This window comes from Magnolia sinica, chromosome 5 (assembly GCF_029962835.1).
Source record: "Magnolia sinica isolate HGM2019 chromosome 5, MsV1, whole genome shotgun sequence".
NCBI lineage: Eukaryota > Viridiplantae > Streptophyta > Magnoliopsida > Magnoliales > Magnoliaceae > Magnolia > Magnolia sinica.
In genome coordinates this window covers 101977157-101999289 of record NC_080577.1, presented here as the reverse complement: position 1 = coordinate 101999289, position 22133 = coordinate 101977157, and the positions used below count along the sequence as shown (strand labels likewise).

Genomic DNA, 22133 nt, shown 5'->3' with positions numbered 1-22133 from the left:
TAAACATTATGGCCTACCATAGGAAGTTTTTAATAGTGGGCATTCAATGACCACTGTTTCTTCTGGTGTGGTCCACTTGAGATACGGATCTGCTTAATTATTTGGACAATGCACTAAAATAATCCAGAAAAACTGATGGACGGTGTGGATATGCAACATATACATCAAGTTGGATCCCACGGTCAGGGGAACACCAACAACAGTGTGACCACCTAATCCACTCCCTCAAGACGGGCCCTCAAACCGATGGTACGATTTAGACGAACTACAGAAAGTGGTAGTCCCGCGAACTACGCCCATGTATTGTAGACCTTGTTTCAAAACGAGTTACAAACTGCAGGAATTCCCCTGCAAACCCTCGTCTTCCAAACCAAACTCAACTTCCCTCTTTCTCCAAAACTCAGGTATGCGCAATACGCACCCTTCCTCACAAACCAAAGGAAAGAAAAATCCCATCCATCTCATTTCCCCTCTCTCTCTCTTTCTCTCTCTGTTTTCTGTTTGGCTTTCAACTTTCTAATCCCGATCGATCGCTTGCATTTGATATTATAATGCTCACATTCTGCACAGCAGGGGTTAGCAGTCATGGGTTCGATCGGTTTGAGATTTTTCAAGTGTCTACGTCTGTCTTCTCAATCGACAACCCGCCCTTTCTTTGCCGGTACGATTCTCTTCAATTCCTTTTCTTGATTTCGCCGTCATGTTGTAATCGTCTTCTTTCCTTAATACTAGCATTGGGGACGCTATCTTCAGAGCAGGTACTCTCTTAAAAGGAATTCAATTGTGAGTGAAAGAAGCGGACGTCTCCCTCTGCAATTTGAAGAAAGCCTAGCTTTCTTTCTTAATAGGGGTTTAAAAAGTGTTGCGGGTGAAACTGGGAGCTTGCCATTATCAAATCAGGACACAACTGAGGTTCCGCTTGCAGAAGTGCTTTGACTGTGTAGGCAATTGTGCGAAGACAATGGGGAATAACCATCATCATTTTTTTGGGGAAAGATGAATAACCATCACCATATATTTGGGTATACATGAAAAGAGGGAGGAGAGTGAGACACAAGATATACGTGGTTCCTCACATCATGACTACCATAGTGGCAAATCTTGTTCTCAGCAATTTCTTGGCTCAGGGATTTCTTGGGAAATTTTCAAAATTTTATGTTTTTCTGGCGATATTATAGGGAAAATCTCACAGAAATTAAAATAGAAAATGTTTATTGTAATCAAATAAATAATTTTAAAAGTAGGTATAAGATGATTCATTTTAACTGTTAAACAAGTTTTTCTTTAAAACTGTGATAATTTCATGATAAAATCACGAGAAATTAATAATTGCCAAGACTTTGAAAATCCCGTGGACATATTTTGAGATTTTAAAAATCTTGGTGATATTTGCTATAATGGTGACTACATCCATGGGTAGCACTGACAAATAATTCCACTAGCAAAATAGTAGTCTATTACATTGCGCATATGGGAGTTTCGATATAAGAGAAGACTTTCTCACCCATATAGTAGTCTATTACATTGTGCACATGGGAGTTTCAATATAAGAGAAGACTTTCTCACCCATATAGTAGTCTATTACATTGCGCATATGGGATTTTTGTGCTCTCATTGCCAGTCCCCATCCTGGATAAAGGAGGGTAGTGTTGGCGTCAAACTTGTGGGAGTTTGGGTAGTCAGTGTCAAACTTATGCCATGACCTTCCAAGGTATTCCATTACAGTTACGGTGGGTGTAACGGCTCAGTTGAAAACCATTACCGTTATGGGCCATTATGAGGCATAACGATCGGAATGGCCCCATAACGGCCTTTGGAAAAATCTCAAATATTTAGAGGATTCCAAATATGTATTCTATTTTGTTTTGAACATGTTTTATGGGCCATTATGGGGCATAACGATCGGAATGGCCCCGTAACGGCCTTTTTTTTCTTTGAAAAAAAATGGGAAAAATCTCAAATATTTGGAAATATTTAGAGGATTCCAAATATGTATTCTATTTTGTTTTGAACATGTTTTATGATGGTGTAATGGTTCACTTTTTGGTAAGAATGTTGTGGCAGTCTGTGCAATGATTTTATTAACCTAATTGGCTTAGATTGACTGCAAAACTCGTATATTTAATTTTCTAAATATCCAATATATGATTCAATGTACATAAGAATGTAATAATGGGGCAATTATTTTTATGTAATGCCAACTACAAAGTAAACCCATAAGTAAAAAAAGAAGTGATAAAAACTAAAATGATGTTAATGCTCAAAGGACAAACATAAAAATGCAAAAATATTATAATTTACACACCAATCAATGTCACTATCACCACCACAATGAAAATTGTGCTGACTATGGTTGCTCGACTTGTGTATCGTGATCAACCCATTGTAGTGGTGGAATGGGTACCAAATATCTATAATAAGCAAAGCCAAAGGGAAAGACCATGTTAATGAAACCCGATAATGACTGACCACGATGGTCAATGCCACTAGATATCTACTGTGTTGAACCAGAGCAATGTTGTCATAATTGTTATTGTATTGTAAATTGCAATAGGGGATAAATCGTTTCGTATTGTGAATCATATTATTCATATCCTAAAGCATAGGATTTTTTCCAATTTTCTTAAAAAATATATCATAATTTTTTAAAAAGCAATTGTAAATAAATGAGAAAAATAGAAAACAAATCAATCATCCATGTTCTCATGAATATGCGTAAAAAAGAAGTACTAATCATGATATTATCATGTGATCAATTGTATACTATCATCCATCTTCTTTCACTATAATTGTTTTCCAATAGATTCTTAAATTTCTCCGCGACACATCACCCTCTTGTGAACATATTACTACGGTTTTTTTTTTTTTTTTTGGTTTGGGTTAGGTGATGTTTCATTCAAAATGCACATCACCAACAACTTTTTCCACAAAAATTGCATTTGAAATGAAGGTTATTGTTGTTTCTTAGCTGTGGACTTCTTCCCCATCTTCAACAACAATCAAACCATCCCCACCTATTATGAAAAAAAAAACAATTATTTAGCTAAAAAATAGGTATATAAATCTTTAAGATTGAAAAGAATCTTAAAGAAACAACAAACAAGAAAAAATCATCAATATTGAATATTTTTAACTTATTTATCCTAAAAGGGGAAAAGATAGGAAAGAAAAAAGTTTAGATAAGTATTTTATGTTATTTTTGTACCTATTTTGTCAGTGTGGTGGACCACTCGATCTATATGTGCGGAAGTTTGGCGGAGCTAAGGAATGAAGGCTTATTGTCCTAAAGGAGGTGATTAGGACCAAATAATAATTATGCCTTTTAAATCCAATTGCTTAATTTAAACTAATATGCCATTCAAGCTAAGTAGAGCAATATAACACTAAGGCTTCCAAGCCATTAGTGGGTCCAATCACATAGACTATAAATCATATTCCTATGAAGCAACTAGTTTATAAACAAAATAATGTACATGTGTGTGTGGGATGTGCTAACTATCAACATTTAGCATTCATCTAATCATGCATACATATAAATCATATAAACAATTACATAAACATAATTAAACAAGTACTCAAAGACATCAAACACAAGCATGTATAGTGGTTTGGTTTCCCTACTCCACTCCCGGCGGACGCACTCAACCCATGAGTATATTGGATTTCACTATCAAATGTTTTAAATCAAGTTCACGTCTAACCTTTACAATTCTACTTAAGGACCGGTTCCATTGGAAACTTATGTGGTTTTCTATAGGCTCACCACGAACCTCGATCTTGGTCGAAAGACCTACGTTTACATAGGAGCAGTTTCTTATTGAAGAACTCATGGTAAGTGATTTGGATTGAGAAATTTCAGGCGTGACTTCATTTACTTGTGTCTGGTCCTGATAAATAGATACAAACTCAAACATTTTAGGTTCTTGGTATCATTTGGCGTACGAAAAATGTCCATTTTAATGGTTTTGATGTTCTTGCCTGGGTGTAGTAGCAAACTCTCGTTGTAGATGACACTTGTTTAGTAATGATTTCATGTGGTCCTCAATTGCATGTTTGAATTAACGTTTTAATGGAAATGGGAAGAGGAAGTTGTGAGAGTTAAGAACTGGCATAGAACTTGGTATGGATGTATCTATTCTCAAACAAGCTTGTGCAAAGCTCTCTCTTTTTGAAGTCATTTATGTTTTCAAGCTAGTGCTATAAGGTGGGTTCCTCAAATTGTTTGAATTGCCAAATCAAAGTAGGAGAAAACAATAAATTGCATCGCTAATAAGGGTGTTTGTGTTGCACCAAAGATCATGAAATTTCATGACTAATCAGTCTAATTTGGTGCAAAATTTCATGATATCATGAAATTTGGTGCAATAGAACACAGCCTAAATTGAGTTATCTATCGAAAACATATAAATTGGTAAGTTGCTGTTTGGGTGCCACTTAAAAACGAGTTCATTTCATTTTTCCTAACAGTAGCTTTGTATTGGAGAATCTTTTGTTGGAATAAAAAATCTTGATGACAAGCCATTTGTATTGACTATATATATATATATATATATATATATACCTAATTATTGTTAAATTAAATGACATGAACTCATTTTTCAGTGGGCACCCAAAACAGGCTCTAAGTTTCTTTAGGAAATCCACAAGCTCTTAAGGGCTGAAAGGTTTATGGAAAAATCAAAATGCCACCAAACCGTTCTGTTCTGGTTTTTTTTTTTCCCCAGTTTAGTTGTTTTTGGAATATGCAGACACCATCTCCACACGCACCCTTACATGCAGCACATGTACTTTCCCATCAAGTTTGTGGGATGTCTGATGCAGGACCATTAACCACTTGCTCTAAAAGCTTGAACTGTTAGATCATGGCGAATTAATCCTTTTATCTCATAGCCCAGGCTCAATATCTCATGGGTTAGGACCTCGGCCGAACCCCCCTCGTGGGCCACAAATCACATGGGTACCGCCTCACACGGGCCGCCTACCCCGAGTGTGTCCCCGCATCCCACATGCTACCTCACTCGAGCCCGGTGTGAAATGCGCATCAATCACCCCTGGTGAGGAGTCTCGAACACGAGACCTCCCCCGTGGGCCCCACTCACCCCGAGCGTGCCCCTGCATCCCACAAGGGACCCCACTCGAGCCCGGTGTGAAAATGCCCCTGCATTAATTACCCCCGGTGAGGAGTTTCGAACACGAAAACTCCTGCTCTGATACCAATTTGATGCAGGACAATTAACCACTTGCTCGAAAAGCTCGAACTGTTAGAGCATGATGAATTAATCCCTTTATCTTATAGCTCAGACCTCACATCTCATGGGTTAGGACCTCGGCCGAACCCCCCCTCGTGGGCCCCAAATCACATGGGTACCGCCTCACACGGGCCGCTCACCCTGAGTGTGTCTCCGCATCCCATAGGCTACCCCACTCAAGCCCGGTGTGAAATGCGCATTAATCACCCCCGGTGAGGAGTGTCGAACATGGGACCCGCCCACCCCGAGTGTGCCCTTGCATCCCGCAGGCGACCCCACTCGAGCTTGATGTGAAAATGCCCCTGCATTAATGTCTCTGAAGATGACCATAGACAAAAATTAAGGTGCCCACATGGGTGCATTTATTGTGGGCAATTGGCATGGCTTCTTAACTGTCCATTTCTTTCTGTATGGGCTGGCCCAATATGAAGAGGAGAGCAGCCTATTTTTGGTGTTCAGTCATCTTCATGGTGGGGGACACCTTATGCACTGGTCAGATATAACATGTGTGCTAGATTGGAATCCTATTTCTAATGTTTGATTGTCTTTGCAGATAGATATTACTGCTTCTTTTTTTTCTTTGTCTTTTTTGAGCAAAACATTTATTTTTGTGCATTTTTGGTCGCCTTGTTGACCCTCGAAACATTTTGTTTTAGATCCTATATTTTGAGAATGCTAATCTTGGTTGATAAGTGTTGTTTAACATTTGTAGGCCTGCACAGAGGTTCACAGTTGTGGCTCTCAACCATGTCATTTGATGAACGTGAATCAAGCAATGCAGAAGTAGAGGATGATGAATTTATTAGTAACAACAGAGAATTAGAACCACAGGGTGTAGACCCTAAAAGGGGCTGGGGCTTCCGAGGGGTTCATAAGGTATTATTGCTAGTTTTAGAACCCTGCTATGGCTATTTGAGCTGCTCATCAAGTGGACCCACCATGTATGTGCCATGGGCCCATGGCCCAAAAATCAGGCTGGCTCATTCATCAGGTGAGTCACATGTTTATGGGGAATGTGGACTTTTAGTTAGTTATTTCTTTTATTGGCATATTTGGTCAGTTAATCGTTCAAATTTTCTTATACATGTGGCCCACCTGATGACCTAACCTGTCTATCGTTGGGCCATGGCACATACAATGATACAGATCACCAGATGAATAACATGGATCTCACGCACATTTTCCACATTGTCATGTGTGGGGAAAGGAGCATATGAAATACTGCTCTAACGAGTAGCCATCATATTTCTTAGTCTTGAACTTCAAAAATATTTAAATTGTGACTTGCAAAGCTATTCTTCATTGCAAGAAGGCTCAAATTGTTGCAATTGCCCTTTGCATAGGCAATTATTTGTGGCAAAATTGGGCAAGCTCCCGTGCAGAAGATCTTGAGGAATGGGCGGACTGTGACCATCTTTACCCTTGGAACGGGGGGTATGTATGACCAAAGAATTGTAGGAGCAGAGAACTTACCAAAACCAGCTCAGTGGCACCGGATTGTGGTGCATAATGAACAACTTGGGGCTTATGCTGTTCAACAACTTGTAAAGAGGTATGAATTGATGGTCTTTAAAAAAAAAAACAGAATTTTTACATTCCTGTGAAGAGTTTATTGGAATATTTGTAATAGTTCCCATCTTTATCATTTTATTGCTATTGGTTGGTTAATCATTGTTATTTTGTTTCTGGTGCATCTCTTCAGCTCACCAGTTTTTGTTGAGGGGGACATTGAAACTAGAGTCTATAATGACAGCATCAATGGCCAAATTAAAAATGTACCCGAGATTTGTGTTCGTCGTGATGGTATGTCAACTATTTATTTGTATCCGTTTATCCATTCTTCTTCATTCAGGATCATTAGTTGAAAATTGTAACTCTGTAGGAAGTTGGTTTCTATGGTGTTTTTGCTTGTCAATTGATAACCATAATTATTAATCCAATGTATCATGATAAATTTACTCCTTTTTCCAGTTGTAAGTACTGACAGAGCAACTTTTTTTTTTTGGAAAAAAAAGAAGAGAAAAAGACATCAACTTTTTTTCATTTTAATTCAAGTAAACCTTTAAAGCAGTTTCAATGTGGATTCCTAGATTTATGCTCCATCATTTTAATAATTAAGGATTTCCCATTGATTCATATATTGTTCAGTTTAATCAGAATGCATTTTTTTCTTTGTCAAATTTTCAACATATTTTCCTGTGCTCATTATTGTGAGATCTAAATCCAAATGTACCTTTTTTCAACTTATACTAACTTTGACCAAAAGATCGCTGAAGAAATGCTTTAACTATGTGTTCATTCTTATTGGTAGTCTATGAAAAAATTATAGCACACGTGATACATTAACGAGGACATTAGGTCATTGGGTATTTTACCCACATACCTGGTAACTTATATTGGTCCAAATGGTGTCCTGTTAAAGGACATGACAATGGACATGAATGGTTTGTAATTCTGTGGACAAGAAAGTGAATTGTGTCTTTATGACTTACGTGATCATGATCAGCCATGATCATCATAGTTAGATGATATGAAATTGAACATGCTAATGTCACATGCATGACTTGAATTGATTGGAAGGTTTCTCTCTTTGGATAAAAAAGTTGCCCTAATCAAATTGAAAGGAATGTTACAGATAAAAAATAATAATGCATATGGATATTTTCATCAGTAAATTAATACCTGACCATATATGTAACTTTACTGAATATGGATTCCATAGAATCCTGAGAGCTGCATCCAGTACATTGAGCATTCCTTCAACAGAACAAGAACTACAAAAAGGACTCATAACTGAAGAATGCTCCCATCCTTTCTTTTTTTTTAGAATGCCCCAATCTAGATCGTAACTAATATTCATCGTATGAGGATTTTGTTTTTCTTTTTTTTTTTTTTATGCATATCAACAGATATGAGTGCAGAGACAGAGAGGGAGCAATGGTGCAGCAAGGTGCCCTACAGCTGGTGATATGACAGGAAATCTTTTTTTTTTTTTTATATATTTGAAAAGTGACGATTTTATCATCAAAAGTAAGGCGAACACCAAAGAAAGAAAACAAAGGAAATTACAAGGAAAACCAAGAAAAAGATGACAGAGAACACTCGGCAAGAGCCTTTATATTTGAGACCCATCCCATTGCATTTAATTTTGCCCTTCTAAAGACCTTAGAGGCCAGCTCACTATGATTACGGAATTATCGATTATTCCTCTCTCCCCATAAGACCCAAATACCTGCCAACATGGATAACCTCCAAATCAACCTTCCTTTTTTCTTACTTCACCCAATTGCCAAGCCATGAAGAAACTCTCGAGTCTCGTTGGACTCCAACATCACCCATGATACTATGAAGATTGCAAAGAACCTCTCCCACATTTCTCTGGCAAAGGAACAATAAATAAAGGGACAATCAACCAATTCCACATTCTACATGCACATCACATGACAGGAAAATCTTAATTCTGACTTCCTGCTAAAACCATTGGATCCCTGTTAATCCCTTCCCTAGCAAGAGCCTTTGTGTTCGAATTCGCTTCATGATGGACGTGAGAGTATGTGATCTCAATACCTGTAATCAGGGCTCTCTACTCTTCCATAATGTCTTGTTCCTCCATGGGAAATTGCCAGAATAGGCTCACCGGATTATTTTTGCATAGTCTCCCTCTGTAACGAGCAGTGTGAAATTCTGTGCAGACAAGCATTTCAAGCTCCGTGAAGGAAAGCGGGGGATTTGGCATAGTTGGAATAACTGTGGCTGGTAAGGCCAGAAAAAAAAAAGAAAAAAAAGAAAAAAAAAGAAGAAAAAGAATAGTTTATTGACTCTCTATTGTGAACCCAAAATAGTCCTCAAATCCAGTCGGACGCAGTTTGCCTAAAGAACTGCCATCAAAGTTCAGTTTGAACTGACCCTTGCCGGAGCTTTCCTACTTTTTGGAGTCCTCCAGGCTCTATATCCGCTCCTAATAACTTCATCCCACTTGCAGATCCCCAGTCGTCTTCTTATCCACTAAACTTTATCGATTATAAACTCGCAGACTCGATACAACCCCTTCATTAAGTTGCTATTCATTCTGCAGAAAATCCTACCATTTCTTTCGAGCAAAACACTTCACTATGTTGCTTGGACTGTGATTTTCCATAGCAAGCAACCAATTGCAGGGGTAGCCTGTTCCACCACTCAAAGAGAAGGGACTTCAATGATCTTGGAACTACCCACAGATGAAGAGATGAGAGGAGAAAGAGAGAGAGAGTATGTTCCTCATTGTAACACATTGCATTTATTCGGGAATTCTTTTTAAGTGATCGATGGTATGGATTTTGTCCATACCGCTGTCCATCTGAAAGGCAGTGAAAGGGAACCACATTTGTGGAACAATAATTGCAACCAAGGTATTCCGTAACGGTAACGGTGGCCATAACGGGCACCACCGTTACCATGATGATACGGGTCATAACGGCCGTTAGGGTCTCTTTTTTTATTGTAAGAAAAAGCTTGAAAAACCTATATTTGCCCTGTAACGTTGAAAAAAATCCGAAAATCCTATATCTACCCCTTAACAAACCATTACAGAGCTATTATGACCTTTACAGGGGGTGTAACGGGCCGTTAACGGCAGTTACAGATCATTTTTAACATAACAGCTGTTACATTTGTTACGACCAGTGTTTGAATTATCTTCGATATTATCGAAATATCTCCGACATTATCTTTATCTCTACCTCAGCGATATCGATAACATTGGTAGCGATACCGATAACACTGGTAGTATAAAAAATTCCAAGTATTAGCAATGTATCACTAAGTATCGCCAACGTATCAATATCGCTAATATAATCGCCAATATTTTCAACTATGTAAATTCTAGGCGTCGCTTGTATTGCCAATGCATCAATATCGCCAATGTATTGCCCATATTTTCAACTATGTAAATTCTAGGTAATGCTTGTATCATAAGTGTATCGATGATATTTCAATAATATCGCCAACATTTAATATCATCAAAATTTTGTTTATTAGAAAAAAAGAATTTCAATTTTTTTCATGGGCATAAGGTTGTATCGTGTTCAATTTGTCATTGATAATATCTCGATCTTATCGATATTGCAACATGCTGGATATTGAGACCACAATCTTTCATTTTCTTTCCAATTGTTGATGGATTTCTTGGTGAAATATCATGTGTTGTTGATATTTTGCAATATCGATGCATGTTTGGATGGAAGGTTGGATGGTTAAATAGGTCAGGTGGGATGGTTGGATTGATTTCTTACAAGTGGACATGCTTTTGAAGCCCCATTAAATGGAAACTTGTTATATATGTATTCTTTTTGCAATTTTTTTATTTCTAAATATACAAATATGTACATCTTAACATCTTCTGAAGTTTCGCTGAAAATTCCACTGTTTTCCCCATGCTTCCCCGCATTTCCGGTTATCAGCGATATTATCGACGATATCGATATTGTTTCCATATCCTTGGCTAGCGAAACTTGTAGCGATACCGATATTTCGAACACTGGTTACGACCCTATAACAGATAACGATTACCACCGTTACCTTTATGTAACAGCCTTTACAGCACACCATGGTTGCGACATTCATGCTTTTGTCAGTTATCAGAATATAGAAGGGCCACAAAATGGTTCTAGAGTACAAATTCGTTTATCTTGTCCTATATCCTTCATGATCAGAATCCATGTATCCTTCACGATCAGAATTAATCAATGACTCAGTAGTGTTCCTCTTGCTATTCTCTTCGAAGGTGGGCAACCTACCATCTCTCTCTCAACGCATAACGGATGCGGCCATTACGTTCGCAACATCACTCTAGTTCACCCTTGCCATTTTGGGACTATAAGAAACACCACTTTGTGTGGTCATATGGCTGTCAACAGGTCAGGCCTGGAGTTGGCTTCGGCCTGGATTTTGAAATGTTCAGGCTGGGCTGACGGGACGAGCCTTTTCAAAAAAAATATTTTGCCCAGCCTGAGCCTGGCCCATTGACAGCCCTAATGGTCATAACAATTTGATTGACTTGGGAAAAGTTCAGGCTAAAACAAAGGAACTTTTATGTATGGGCAGCAGCTGATTTGGGTGTGGGTCAAATCTATATTGAAATTGTGACTGATAAAAGGCTGGTTTTTGGACAGGTTCGGGGATGAGGACAGATGTGGGACAGTCTAGGACTGGTTTGGGTTAATGTTGATGTTGGGATTGATAAAAGGCTGGTTTTTTGGACAGGTTCAGGGATGAGGACAGATGTGGGACAGTCAAGGACTGGTTCGGGTCAAATCTATGTTGAAATTGGGAGGGAAAGAAGGTTCAAGGTTAGCTGTTTTGACTGTTTTCATAGGGTATGATTGGGTGGTTTGGGCTATTATGGGGTGGTTATCAAATGGACAATCCTGGGTATTTTCTGGACAGGTAAGGGACTGGTTAAGGGGTGCAGGTGGACTTAGGAACTAAGCTGTTGGGGAGATTGGGTGTGGTTTTGAGTCAAATCTATGTTTAAATTGGGAGGGAATAAGGTTCAAACCATTTTGAGGGTTTTGATGGGGTATGATTTTATAGGATGGGTGGTGTATAAACTGGTTCTGGAAAATTGGATGAACAGGGAATGGGATTGTGTGTTTGTGGACTCAAAGTTAGTTGCATGATCCTTCTTATAGATGCCGCTCCCCTGCAAATCGCACCCGCTCCTGCTTCTGCTGCTTAGCTGTTTATAAGTGCTAATATTTTAAAAGTTGTATTAGATGCTTCCCCACTTTCTGCTTGCCACTTTGCTTCACACTTTTTGCAGCCAATGTTTCTGTAAAGTTATCGCATAACATATCACACCCTTGGATACGGATACATATCGGTTATTGCATGGGATATATTGGTTGTATCGCGTAATGTATCGTTGTTGTTGGGAAACATGGAAAACATTGGGAAATTGGTCAAATTTTTCAATGAAACTTCAGGAATTGTTAAAAAAGACATCAATATACACTTAGAAATCAAAACATAACAAAAAACAAGTGCACATAATAGGTTTCTTTTGTATGGGGTCTTAATCTATGTGTTGTCTAAATGAACTGATGTAAATATATTCAAAGTCTATTCATATAATTTATAAATGTAAGAAGAAATGCATGGAAACACAAGCAATACATTTAAAAGGAAAATAGAAGCAGAAAACTAGAAATATCTTGTGAATAATGTGTGGTTGTGGCTCATACTCACATAGAGTTGTGCAGTGGCTCAAAATCATCATCTCTACCTCGACGGGGTTGGGCATAGTACTACTGCTCTACAAACCAACAATATTATACCAAAGTCACAATAGAATGATACCAATTAATATACTCACTAAGGGTCTGTTTGGATTCGCATATAGGATTGTATTGCATTGTAAATACAGTACCGCAGATGTACAACGGAGGATGTACACTGTATCGAGTGCCCTTTCCAAGTTCGATCTGATTGTTTGGGAAGGACTGGCTTTGCATATGTATTCAGGAGATGTACGCATGGTCTATGTTTGGATTGGAAAACTTCTATGTGGACCTTGTCTTCACCACATACATTCATTACACCATTCAGCACCAGGTCATGTCTATGTGGGCCCCATCATGGTATATGGATTTCATCCAAACAGTCAATCAACGTATATAGATTAACATACAGTATGAGTCAATCCACCGTCTAGATTTCGTCACAAGATCATCTCCAAAATAGGGCCAACGTTTTCAACACTTCAGATGCCATTAAAACAAATCAGAAATCCAAAGTTGCAAAGTGGACAGTAGCTTTGCACGCATCAATGGTCGATTGGGAACGATAGCAAAATAAACAAATCCAATTACCGTTGAAGGAAAGAAATCACAGTTATACAGTTAACGCAGCACATACAATACGATAAATACAGATTACGTTACGAAATAGCTGTATGCTAGAGAGAGAGAGAGAGAGAGAGAGAGAGAGAGAGAGAGAGAGCAATGTTTAGAGGGTGTCACAAAAGGAAAAGAATGACAATCTCAAAAAGATAACGACGAAGCAAGACTCAGCTTTCTCCATACATCAGAAACATGAAATAAACCATGCAACTACTACGTATATAAGCATGACTCCAATCATAATTTTCATGATGCCATTCATAATCCCTTCGTCATCAGTATGTCGAAACATGTCCGAATTCGAGACACCCGAGCCCTGCACTCTATTTCGATCTTCGTCAGTGCCTAGTGGGGGCTGAACGGAGGTGGAACCATCTTCAACTCTTCCCGACAGTCTTACTGTCATGTTTGGAGACGCCCTATTACGTACACCACCATTGTTACTCGACCCATGTTGCTGCAGAGTGGCCTAATGACATGTAATTAACTTACTATCACACCTCAGATACAATGGATGACACCGAAACCATGTTTATGGAATGATGACCATAAGATGAGGACACCCCACCTTCCACGTACGTGAAGAAGACGAAGCAAGACTCAGCGTCTACGTCTAAGATGTGGCCGTAAACCCATCCATTCCTTTGGCGAATGGGTTGAAAACGACGGAGAGGGAGAAGGATGGCGCAGGAAGATGAGATGGACGCGCGAAGCATGGTGAGATTTGAGAGACTTCTCTGCTGTGAGAGGCGGTGCAGTGCAATTACATCGCTGCACTGCCCGATGTTCAGCTGATGTACTATCAAACCGCGTGTCCACCCTTTACCGGGTTTAGCGATGTATTTGCATGCCACGTACTGAATCGGATTTCAAATCCAATTCAAACGCGGTATATCGTATTTATTTAACTTAAAATAATACAGTACGTCGGATCCGGGCGATCCAAACAGACCCTAACATGATGTTAGTACTCATCCTCTTTGATTTGAGAAGATTCGGGAATTTTTTTATTTTTTCCCAATTTTCCACAAATTGGTCCATCTTCCCCCAAATCCCAAAATTAGAGTGTATGTGATGATGATGCCATCAAACACTCCTGAATTCTCTGAAATGGGGGCCGATTGATTGCTGATTGAAATGAAATTTTGAAAAAAAAATAATTTAACATTTTAATTAAAAAATATTTTTCCTGTAAAATCTCCAAATTAGCAAGAATCACTAGATCAAGTTATAGCATGGTGTGCCGTAAAGGCCATTATGTAAAGGTAACGGTAGCAACCGTTACACGTTTTGGGGTGTTATGGAAAAAATGACTCGTAATTGCCATTAACGGCACATTACGTCCCCTATAAAAGCCATAACAACCCCGTAATTGTCTGTTATGAGGCATATACAGGTTTTCCATACTTTTTAATTAACATTACGGGGCAAATATAGGTTTTTCAGAAAAAAAATTCAATAAAAAAAGAGACTAACAGCCGTTACAGGGGCCGTAACAACCATTACGACCCGTATTGTAAAGGTAACAGTAGTGGCCGTTACAGGCACCGTTACTGTTATAGAACAACTTGGGTTATATACATGTTTGATTTTGTGTTTGGACACCTTGCAATTGATTTGTGAGAAATTGAAAATTTTCGATTTTTTTTCAATTTTCCGCAACTTGGCCCATCTCCCCTAAATCTTGAAGTCGAAGCTCCAAATTCATGATTTTTCATGCAAAACATGAAGAATCAGAGATTTGTAACCATTTGACATTGATTTAACATGATTTACAACAATCCCAAAAAAAAAAGAAGGGGGGGGGATCGAAAATTGAAAATCCTCATCGGATCGAACAAGTGGTATATATTAGCACTAACTATGCATTTCGGATTGCACAAGTGGGATACATACGATGTTGTGGGAGATATCGGCCGATATCATTGATATTGAAAACACTATTTCATTTCATGTTTGGAGTGCAACATTGTAAGCAATTTGGGAGAAAATGAAAATTTTTTGAATTTTCCCCAATTCTCTCCAAATCGGGCCACCTATACTCAAATCTCGAAATTGAAAGTTAAAATCCTTGATTTTTCATGCAAAACATGAAGAACCAAAGATTTTTTATGATTTCACACTCATTTTATATGATTTACACAAAAAATTATCAAAATGAAAATTTACTCACCAAATGAGAAACAACCCCAAATGCAAGAAAATCTTGATTCTGATTTTGAATGTTGGTTTTTCTCCCAAATCCAAGTAAAGGATGGACCGAAATCCACCCACTAACAGGTTAAAAGAGAAATCTAAAGAAAAATGGAAAAAAAATAAAATCAGTTTTTGGGAAAAGCGGCTTGCATTTCCTATGAAGTATCTGTCGATATCGACAGATATCATCAATACATTGTAAAAACCTTTTTTTTATTATTTTAAAATGTCAATATCACACGATATCTCGTGGTATTGCTAATACAGACCGATACTTTGCGATATCCTGTGATATTATTGCCAATATTCAGGAATCTGAGGTTTTTTTTTTTTGGTTATTACCCATCAATTTTGTATCACTGACATGCGATATCGCAAACACTGGTGGGAGGGATATGAGATTTCTACTTGCTATCTAAACAAGACTCTTGAAAATGAATATACGTTTGCATAGTGCCTTTTGAGATTTCCAAACCAACACCAAGGATTCCTCCAACCCAAGCATGGCAGCCAACGAACTTCAATAATCTTTACATTGTATTGAAATTTCATTCTCGTGAATTCCAATAGTCGTCTATTTTCATTCTTCCATCTCCATTTACTGATAACACGAAAGTCGTGTAGAGTCGTCGCTATTCTCTGCTCATATAGTGGTGGGTTCTTGGATCAGTATTTGTGTTATATAGTGTGATTGACTTTGATTTGTTAGATTGCTTGGAAATTCAGTTAATATTTTGGACACTTTTTTCCTTGATTTGATGTATTTTCTTTGACTTGCTTCTTATGGATTGCACTTGCAGGCAAGATTCGTCTAATAAAGACTGGCGAAAGCGTAGGCAGTATATCCCTGGCTGAACTAAGTAATGTTCTATCCCTTGTAATAATTAATATTATTGTCATTATTGCCGTTCTCATTGTAATTGTAACGCATTCAACTACTTATGGCAGGGGATGGATTATTATAAAAAGAGCTCAGCTACACATTGTCTAGAGACTCAAAACAGCAGCATCATGGTGAAAAGAATGTTAAAAGTTCAGTGACCCAAGATTGCATTTTGGTAGCAGTGAAGCATTAAATTTTGGTAATGAATTTGTTTCATTTAGCCGCTCTGATTTTTGTAACATTTTGTTTGATGTGGGTAACATAAATACATTCCAAGGAGGCTTGGGTTATCCTTGGGTCATTCTATCACAAGGAAGCTTTGAGAGCGTATTTGCATGCTGCGGCTCTGATTGATTTGGATACAAGTGACAGGATCCATTCGTTTTGAATGGGGAGATTGATTCAACCCGAAAAAAAAAAAAACCTGGATTTGTTTTTCCATGGTGGGGTCCACTAGAGGTTTTTGATCATCATGAGTGTCTTCAACCTGAATTAGGAAGGCCTATGGTAATTCAAGATTTGGAGAGCACCTTTAAATGCCTACCATTTCCAATCTCTTCCTAGTATTGACATGTAAAAGGAACATGTGAGTTGGGTTTTTGAATTTTAATTGCACTGGCCATGGAGCTTTTTTTACATTAGAGGTCTGGTCCTGTAGTATGTGGATTACTAAAGTGAATTTGCAGTCCCTTTTGTACCATCCATATGGTTGATTTGAACCATTAACTAGGTGGGTCCCACCATGAATAGGCCACGTCCAAAGTAGGATCTGCGAAAATGATCTTAGCCATTCAACCTGTAGAAATCATAGAGTTGCAATTGGTTTGTAGCATATCCTTTTTGAAATGGTAAGGATCATTTTCCTAGAAAAAAGGACCATCCCATCCTATCAATGGTGGGCTCTACCTTCTGAAGTGGATCGTACACTGATCCACGTGGCCCAGCTGGCATACCTTGATTTCACTGTACTAGTTGGGCTATCTGCAATTTACATATCATTTTTAATGTAGAATTGTTGGTTAATGTGGTGAGTGTGGTTATGCATAAAATGACATTTCCATGCAAATGGGACTTGATTTAGATGGTCAGTAGCACAAAATTAAGATAGATTTTGATGCTCTGTCAGTGTGATGGTTGATATGAAGGCAATTAGAAATTGCATAGTTGGGTCCCAGTTACAGGATAAAAACACATACATCACGGTGGCCCCTTGGAGCTCCTGCCACCAGCCAGTGGCTGATGGTTGGTGCTCTGTGGGCCCCACCATGATGTATGTGTTTCATCCATGCTGTCCATCTATTTTTCTAGATCATTTTATGGTATGAGACCAAAAATGAGGTATATCCCAAGCTCAAGTGGACCACATTACAGGAAACAGTGTTGAATGAGTGTTGACCATTAAAACCTTTTGGGGGTCGTAGAAGTTTTAGTTCAAGCTGGTTTTTGTTTTTTCCCTTCATCTGGGCCTGTATGACCTAATCAACAGATTGGATGTCAAATAAACAGTACAGTGGGCCTTAAGAGGATTTTAATGTTGGAAATCAAATCACTATTGTTTTCCAGTGGTGTGGTCCACCTGATATTTATATCCACCTCATTTTTGGATTAAAGCCCTAAAATGATCTGTAAAAATGGAAGAACGGAATGGTTAAAACACATACATCATGGTGGGCCCACAGAGGGCAGGGGGAGTAGCCAATTCGTTTCCGTATCCAATCCGGTCGAGTAAAAAAGCATTACCTGTTAGTATTTGTGAATATGTGAATTTATTATTATAGACCTATTGCATACTTATATTGGAGGATTATTTCAGATCTATGGATTGGGAGACCCATCATACTAGAGGAACCTTAATCATCGACGTTGGATTTATAATTGTTGCATTCCAAATCACCTATTTGAATTGTCCCTTATTTCAAGTTCGCTATTGATAGGCTACTTTGAAAAGATTAATCGGACGATCTAGACATCACTACTCATTCGGATGCAATAGTGAATGGATAAGAAAGTTCGTTGAAGATGGTTTCAGTTAGCGATGTTTAGGACCGTCGGATTGCTGTGTTTTTTGCACAGTAGTGAAGAAGAGTGGATTGAACATAATGGACGGCGTAGATAGGTTTTCCGAAGGTCAGCAAGTACAAATGCAACTACGTGCATGGTTAAGGTTTACAAGCCCATTCACTTGGCCCACTAGAACATTCACCAAAGAAGGGCATGATGATCCAAACCGTTGATCTCTTAAAATTGTATAAGATAAGTTTTTAACCTTTCCATCATGGTGGGTCAAAAAGGATGAACGGCGTGGATAAAATCCGTACATCACGGTGGGCCACACAGAACCACGTCCTGGACGGAGTCTGTCCCCTGCAGGTGCAGGACCCAATCCCGTCCCTTTCAAAGTGAACTTTAGGGACGCGGATTAGCTGCAGACAGGGTGAGTAGCGAGACACCTACTGAGGTGACGTCACCAAGTTCTGTGGGGCCCACTATGATGTACGTGTTGTATCCACACCATCCATACATTTGGAGAGATCATTTTAGGGTATGATCCAAAGAATAAGGCAGATCCAAGGCTGGAGTAGACCCCACCACAGAAAACAGAGGAGAGAGCGACACCCACCGTTGAAACCTTCAAAAGGTCCACCATGATGTTTATTTGAGATCCAAACTGTTCATATGTTAACGCAGACATAAAAGAGGGGAAAACACAAATATCAGGTTGATCTAAAACTTTTGTGTCCCTTAGAACTTTTTAACGGTGGGCGTCACTCTCTCCACTTTTTTCTGTGCTGGGGTCCACTCCAGCCTTGGATCTGCCTCATTCTTTGGATCATGCCCTAAAATGATCTCTCCAAATATGCAAACGGTGTGGATACAACACATACATCATAGTGGGCCCCATGTAACTTGGTGACGTGACTTCAGCAGAGAGTCTCGATACTCAAACTGTCAGTAGCTAATCCGCGTTCGAACTAAAGGCAGAAATGGTAAGGACGCGGATTTAACTTAGTGAATGTCAGAAATGGAAACGGATTGGCTACTCCCCACACCAGCCAATGGCTGGTGGTCGGTGCTCTGTGGGCCCCACCATGATGTAGGTGTTACATCCATACGGTCCATCTATTTTTATAGATCATTTTATGGTATGAGAAAAAAACTGAGATATATCCCAGTCTCATATGGACCACATGAAAGGAAACAGTGTTGAATGAGCGTCAACCATTAAAAACATTTTGGAGGTCATAAAAGTTTTAGATCAAGCTGATTTTTCTTTTTTCTGTTCATCTGGGCCTGTATGACCTAATCAACAGATTAGATGTCAAATAAACAGTACAATAGGCCTTAGGAGGATTTTAGTGGTGGATATCCAATCACTATTGTTTTCATGTGGTGTGGTCCACCTGAGATTTATAATGCGGCCGAAAATAAGAGGATACAGAACCGAAGTGGACCATATGAGAGGAAAAACTGGGGAAAGAATTTCGTACCGTTGAAAGCTTCCTGGGCTCCACTTTGAGGTTTATATTCCATCCAAACCGTTTATAAGGTCATTCCCACTTGTATGAAATGAAAATGTGAAAAGCATTAGTCTCATACTAAACTTTTGTGACCATAAAAATGTTTCAACTATGCTCACTGAATCCCCACTATTTCTTCTCATGCGGCCCACTTGAGTGTTAGATCCACCTAATTTTTAGTCACATGTCATAAAATGATCTATAAAAACGGATGGACGGGGTGGATATATCAAAAACATCACGGTGGCCCCATCTAGCATCCCAGCGCAGGAACTTCCTGCGAAAGGCTGTCGCAGGAAATCCGCGTCGGAAATGGTAATGGCACGGGAAGCGGATTGCGCAGTGAGTAACGTGCTACGCTTAGCACAGTGAGTAAACTCTGCGAGGACCATCATGATTTATGTATTTTATCCGCGCCATCCATCCATTTTACTACATAATTTTAAGGCTTATAGCCCAAAAATGAAGCACATACAATCTTTAAATGGATCACACCCTACGAAATAGTTGAATTGAACATCTACCGTTGAAAAATTCTTGGGGGCCACAGAAGGTTTGGATCAAGCTTATATTTGTGTTTTCCGTTCATCTATGTCTGTATAATCTTATGCACAGGTTAAATGACAAATAAATATCATTGTGGGGCTAGTAAGGTTTTAGAGGTGGAAATCATTATCCCCACTGTTACTGTGGTATGATCCATTTGATCTTTGGATATGCTTCAGTTTCGGCCTCAACTCCTTAAATTAGATAGAAAAATGGATGGATGGCCTGCATAGACCACATACATTCAAGGTGAGCCCAACGGAGTTACTTAGTATGATAAGAGCGTAGTGAGTAACATAGTATGCGATCTGATTTCAAGAAAAAATTAGTACGGTGGAAGCTAACCTTCCGTGCATTTTTTCCCGAATCACCTAAAACTCATATTAAGTAAAATTTTCAGGTATGGAAAGAAAGTTTTAGATAAAAATACCCTTAATTTTAAATAAAAGCAGCTGAAAAAAGTATTTTTATTTTTATTAGTTTGTCCATACAGGTGGATGCATAGACAAGTAAAGTGGGTTTGTTCGGTCGAAAAAAGGAAGGTAGATAGAAGGTTGCCTCTATAGTAAAAACATTACCCTGATTTCAATGCACGCGGCTGCAGGGGACCTTAAAAGTGCATGCAAGTCACACATGGAAGAGAGTCGCGCGTGTGTAAATCGGACTGGCTCTTTAGATCACCATGAAGATTTTATGATTGCAAAATCAGGCAAATACATGATCAATGGTGGGCCAGAAGTGTACATGGAATTTGTATGGCTGATTACTTTCCATTACATGTATCTACTACCATGATATTTCATAGGTATGTGTTTATAGATTCCTATCCGACCTAAGTTGTAGGCATCCAACGTTGATTCAACAAAGGTCCCCTGCTCACTCAAACCGGCTCCATACATCAATAGAATGATATTGACTGTTGGGCTCGCCTTTGGCATCTCGTGGCCTTAGGGCTGAAAGTCGAGCGGTTTCAACCCAACATTGGGTTGGACTTGGACAGGATGCATCGGGTTCCATCTTGGTCTTGGGCTATACAAACACCAACCTGATAAACTTGGGTCGAGTTCAGGTGAAGTCTCAGGTCGCCCGACCCAATCCGATCTCGATCAATATATAAGTTATAAATTATAATTGAGTGTGGATCGTGTGTGTAGAAGGCATAGGAAATTCCAATGTCATCAAGTCTAATTAGTCCACATCATTTTCAATGCCACAAGGTAACAAGTTACGTTGGATTTCTCTCTCTAATAGATTAGGTGCTACACAACACAACTTTTAAAGGAGTAGTTCTATATTTTAGTTTGTTTGTTTATAAAATTTGAAATTCTTCACAACAAATAACTACAAATATAATTAATAAAATCATAGGTACAAAAAAAAAGAAAAAAAAAAAGACGTGTATTGAAATATAATAGACTAATGTAATAATGAAAGTATTATCAGGTATTCACTCGACCGAGTCCGCTTGGGTTGGGCTTGGTTTGAGAATTCCAAACCCAAGATTGGGTTAGGTTGGGTTAGGGTTGAGGTATAGGAACCTTGGGTTGGGCTAGGGTTGAGTACCAATCCGACCCAACCTGCCCGACTTTCAGCCCAACCACCGTGGCTTCTTTCAATCTCTTTTTCCATCATTTGGCTTCTTCTTTGGTGGGCTTGCCTCTGGCATACCGTGACCTCTTTCAATTCCTTTTTCCATCATTTAGCTTCCTCTCCCCCACCTCTGCCCTTGTTGGGGTGCTTGGCGTACGGGTCTTGATAAGGAACTTAAACCACAATTGGCATTGCTCCTACCTTTCGACTTTTGGTGTTGATCCATTTCTTTAGAGAGCCTTTTTTACCGTGGGACTGAGAGAGCAAAAAGACG

General features: G+C 38.9%; 1 protein-coding gene across 2 annotated transcripts; it reads left to right on the top strand.

The window, feature by feature from the left end:
- The first annotated feature begins 256 nt into the window (after nucleotides 1-256).
- Nucleotides 257-16541, top strand: LOC131246465 (single-stranded DNA-binding protein, mitochondrial). Of its 2 annotated transcripts, none has more exons than XM_058246629.1 (7): nucleotides 257-404; nucleotides 574-661; nucleotides 5962-6125; nucleotides 6593-6801; nucleotides 6952-7052; nucleotides 16123-16182; nucleotides 16271-16541. In XM_058246629.1, the coding sequence occupies exons 2-7, from the start codon at nucleotides 586-588 to the stop codon at nucleotides 16285-16287; spliced, it is 627 nt and encodes a 208-aa protein (XP_058102612.1). In that variant the 5' UTR covers nucleotides 257-404; nucleotides 574-585; the 3' UTR covers nucleotides 16288-16541. The 2 variants fall into 2 exon arrangements, with proteins under 2 accessions (XP_058102612.1, XP_058102613.1); XM_058246630.1 differs by having other exon boundaries at nucleotides 280-404; nucleotides 571-661.
- The last annotated feature ends 5592 nt before the right edge of the window (nucleotides 16542-22133 follow it).

What these genes read in the sequence shown, in the direction of transcription:
- LOC131246465 (XM_058246629.1), top strand. Translation starts at nt 586, where the DNA reads ATGGGTTCGATCGGTTTGAGATTTTTCAAGTGTCTACGTCTGTCTTCT. An exon ending in GCTTCCGAGGGGTTCATAAG is followed by an intron (nt 6,126 to 6,592) that starts GTATTATTGCTA and finishes CCCTTTGCATAG; the next exon opens with GCAATTATTTGTGGCAAAAT. An exon ending in GTTCAACAACTTGTAAAGAG is followed by an intron (nt 6,802 to 6,951) that starts GTATGAATTGAT and finishes GCATCTCTTCAG; the next exon opens with CTCACCAGTTTTTGTTGAGG.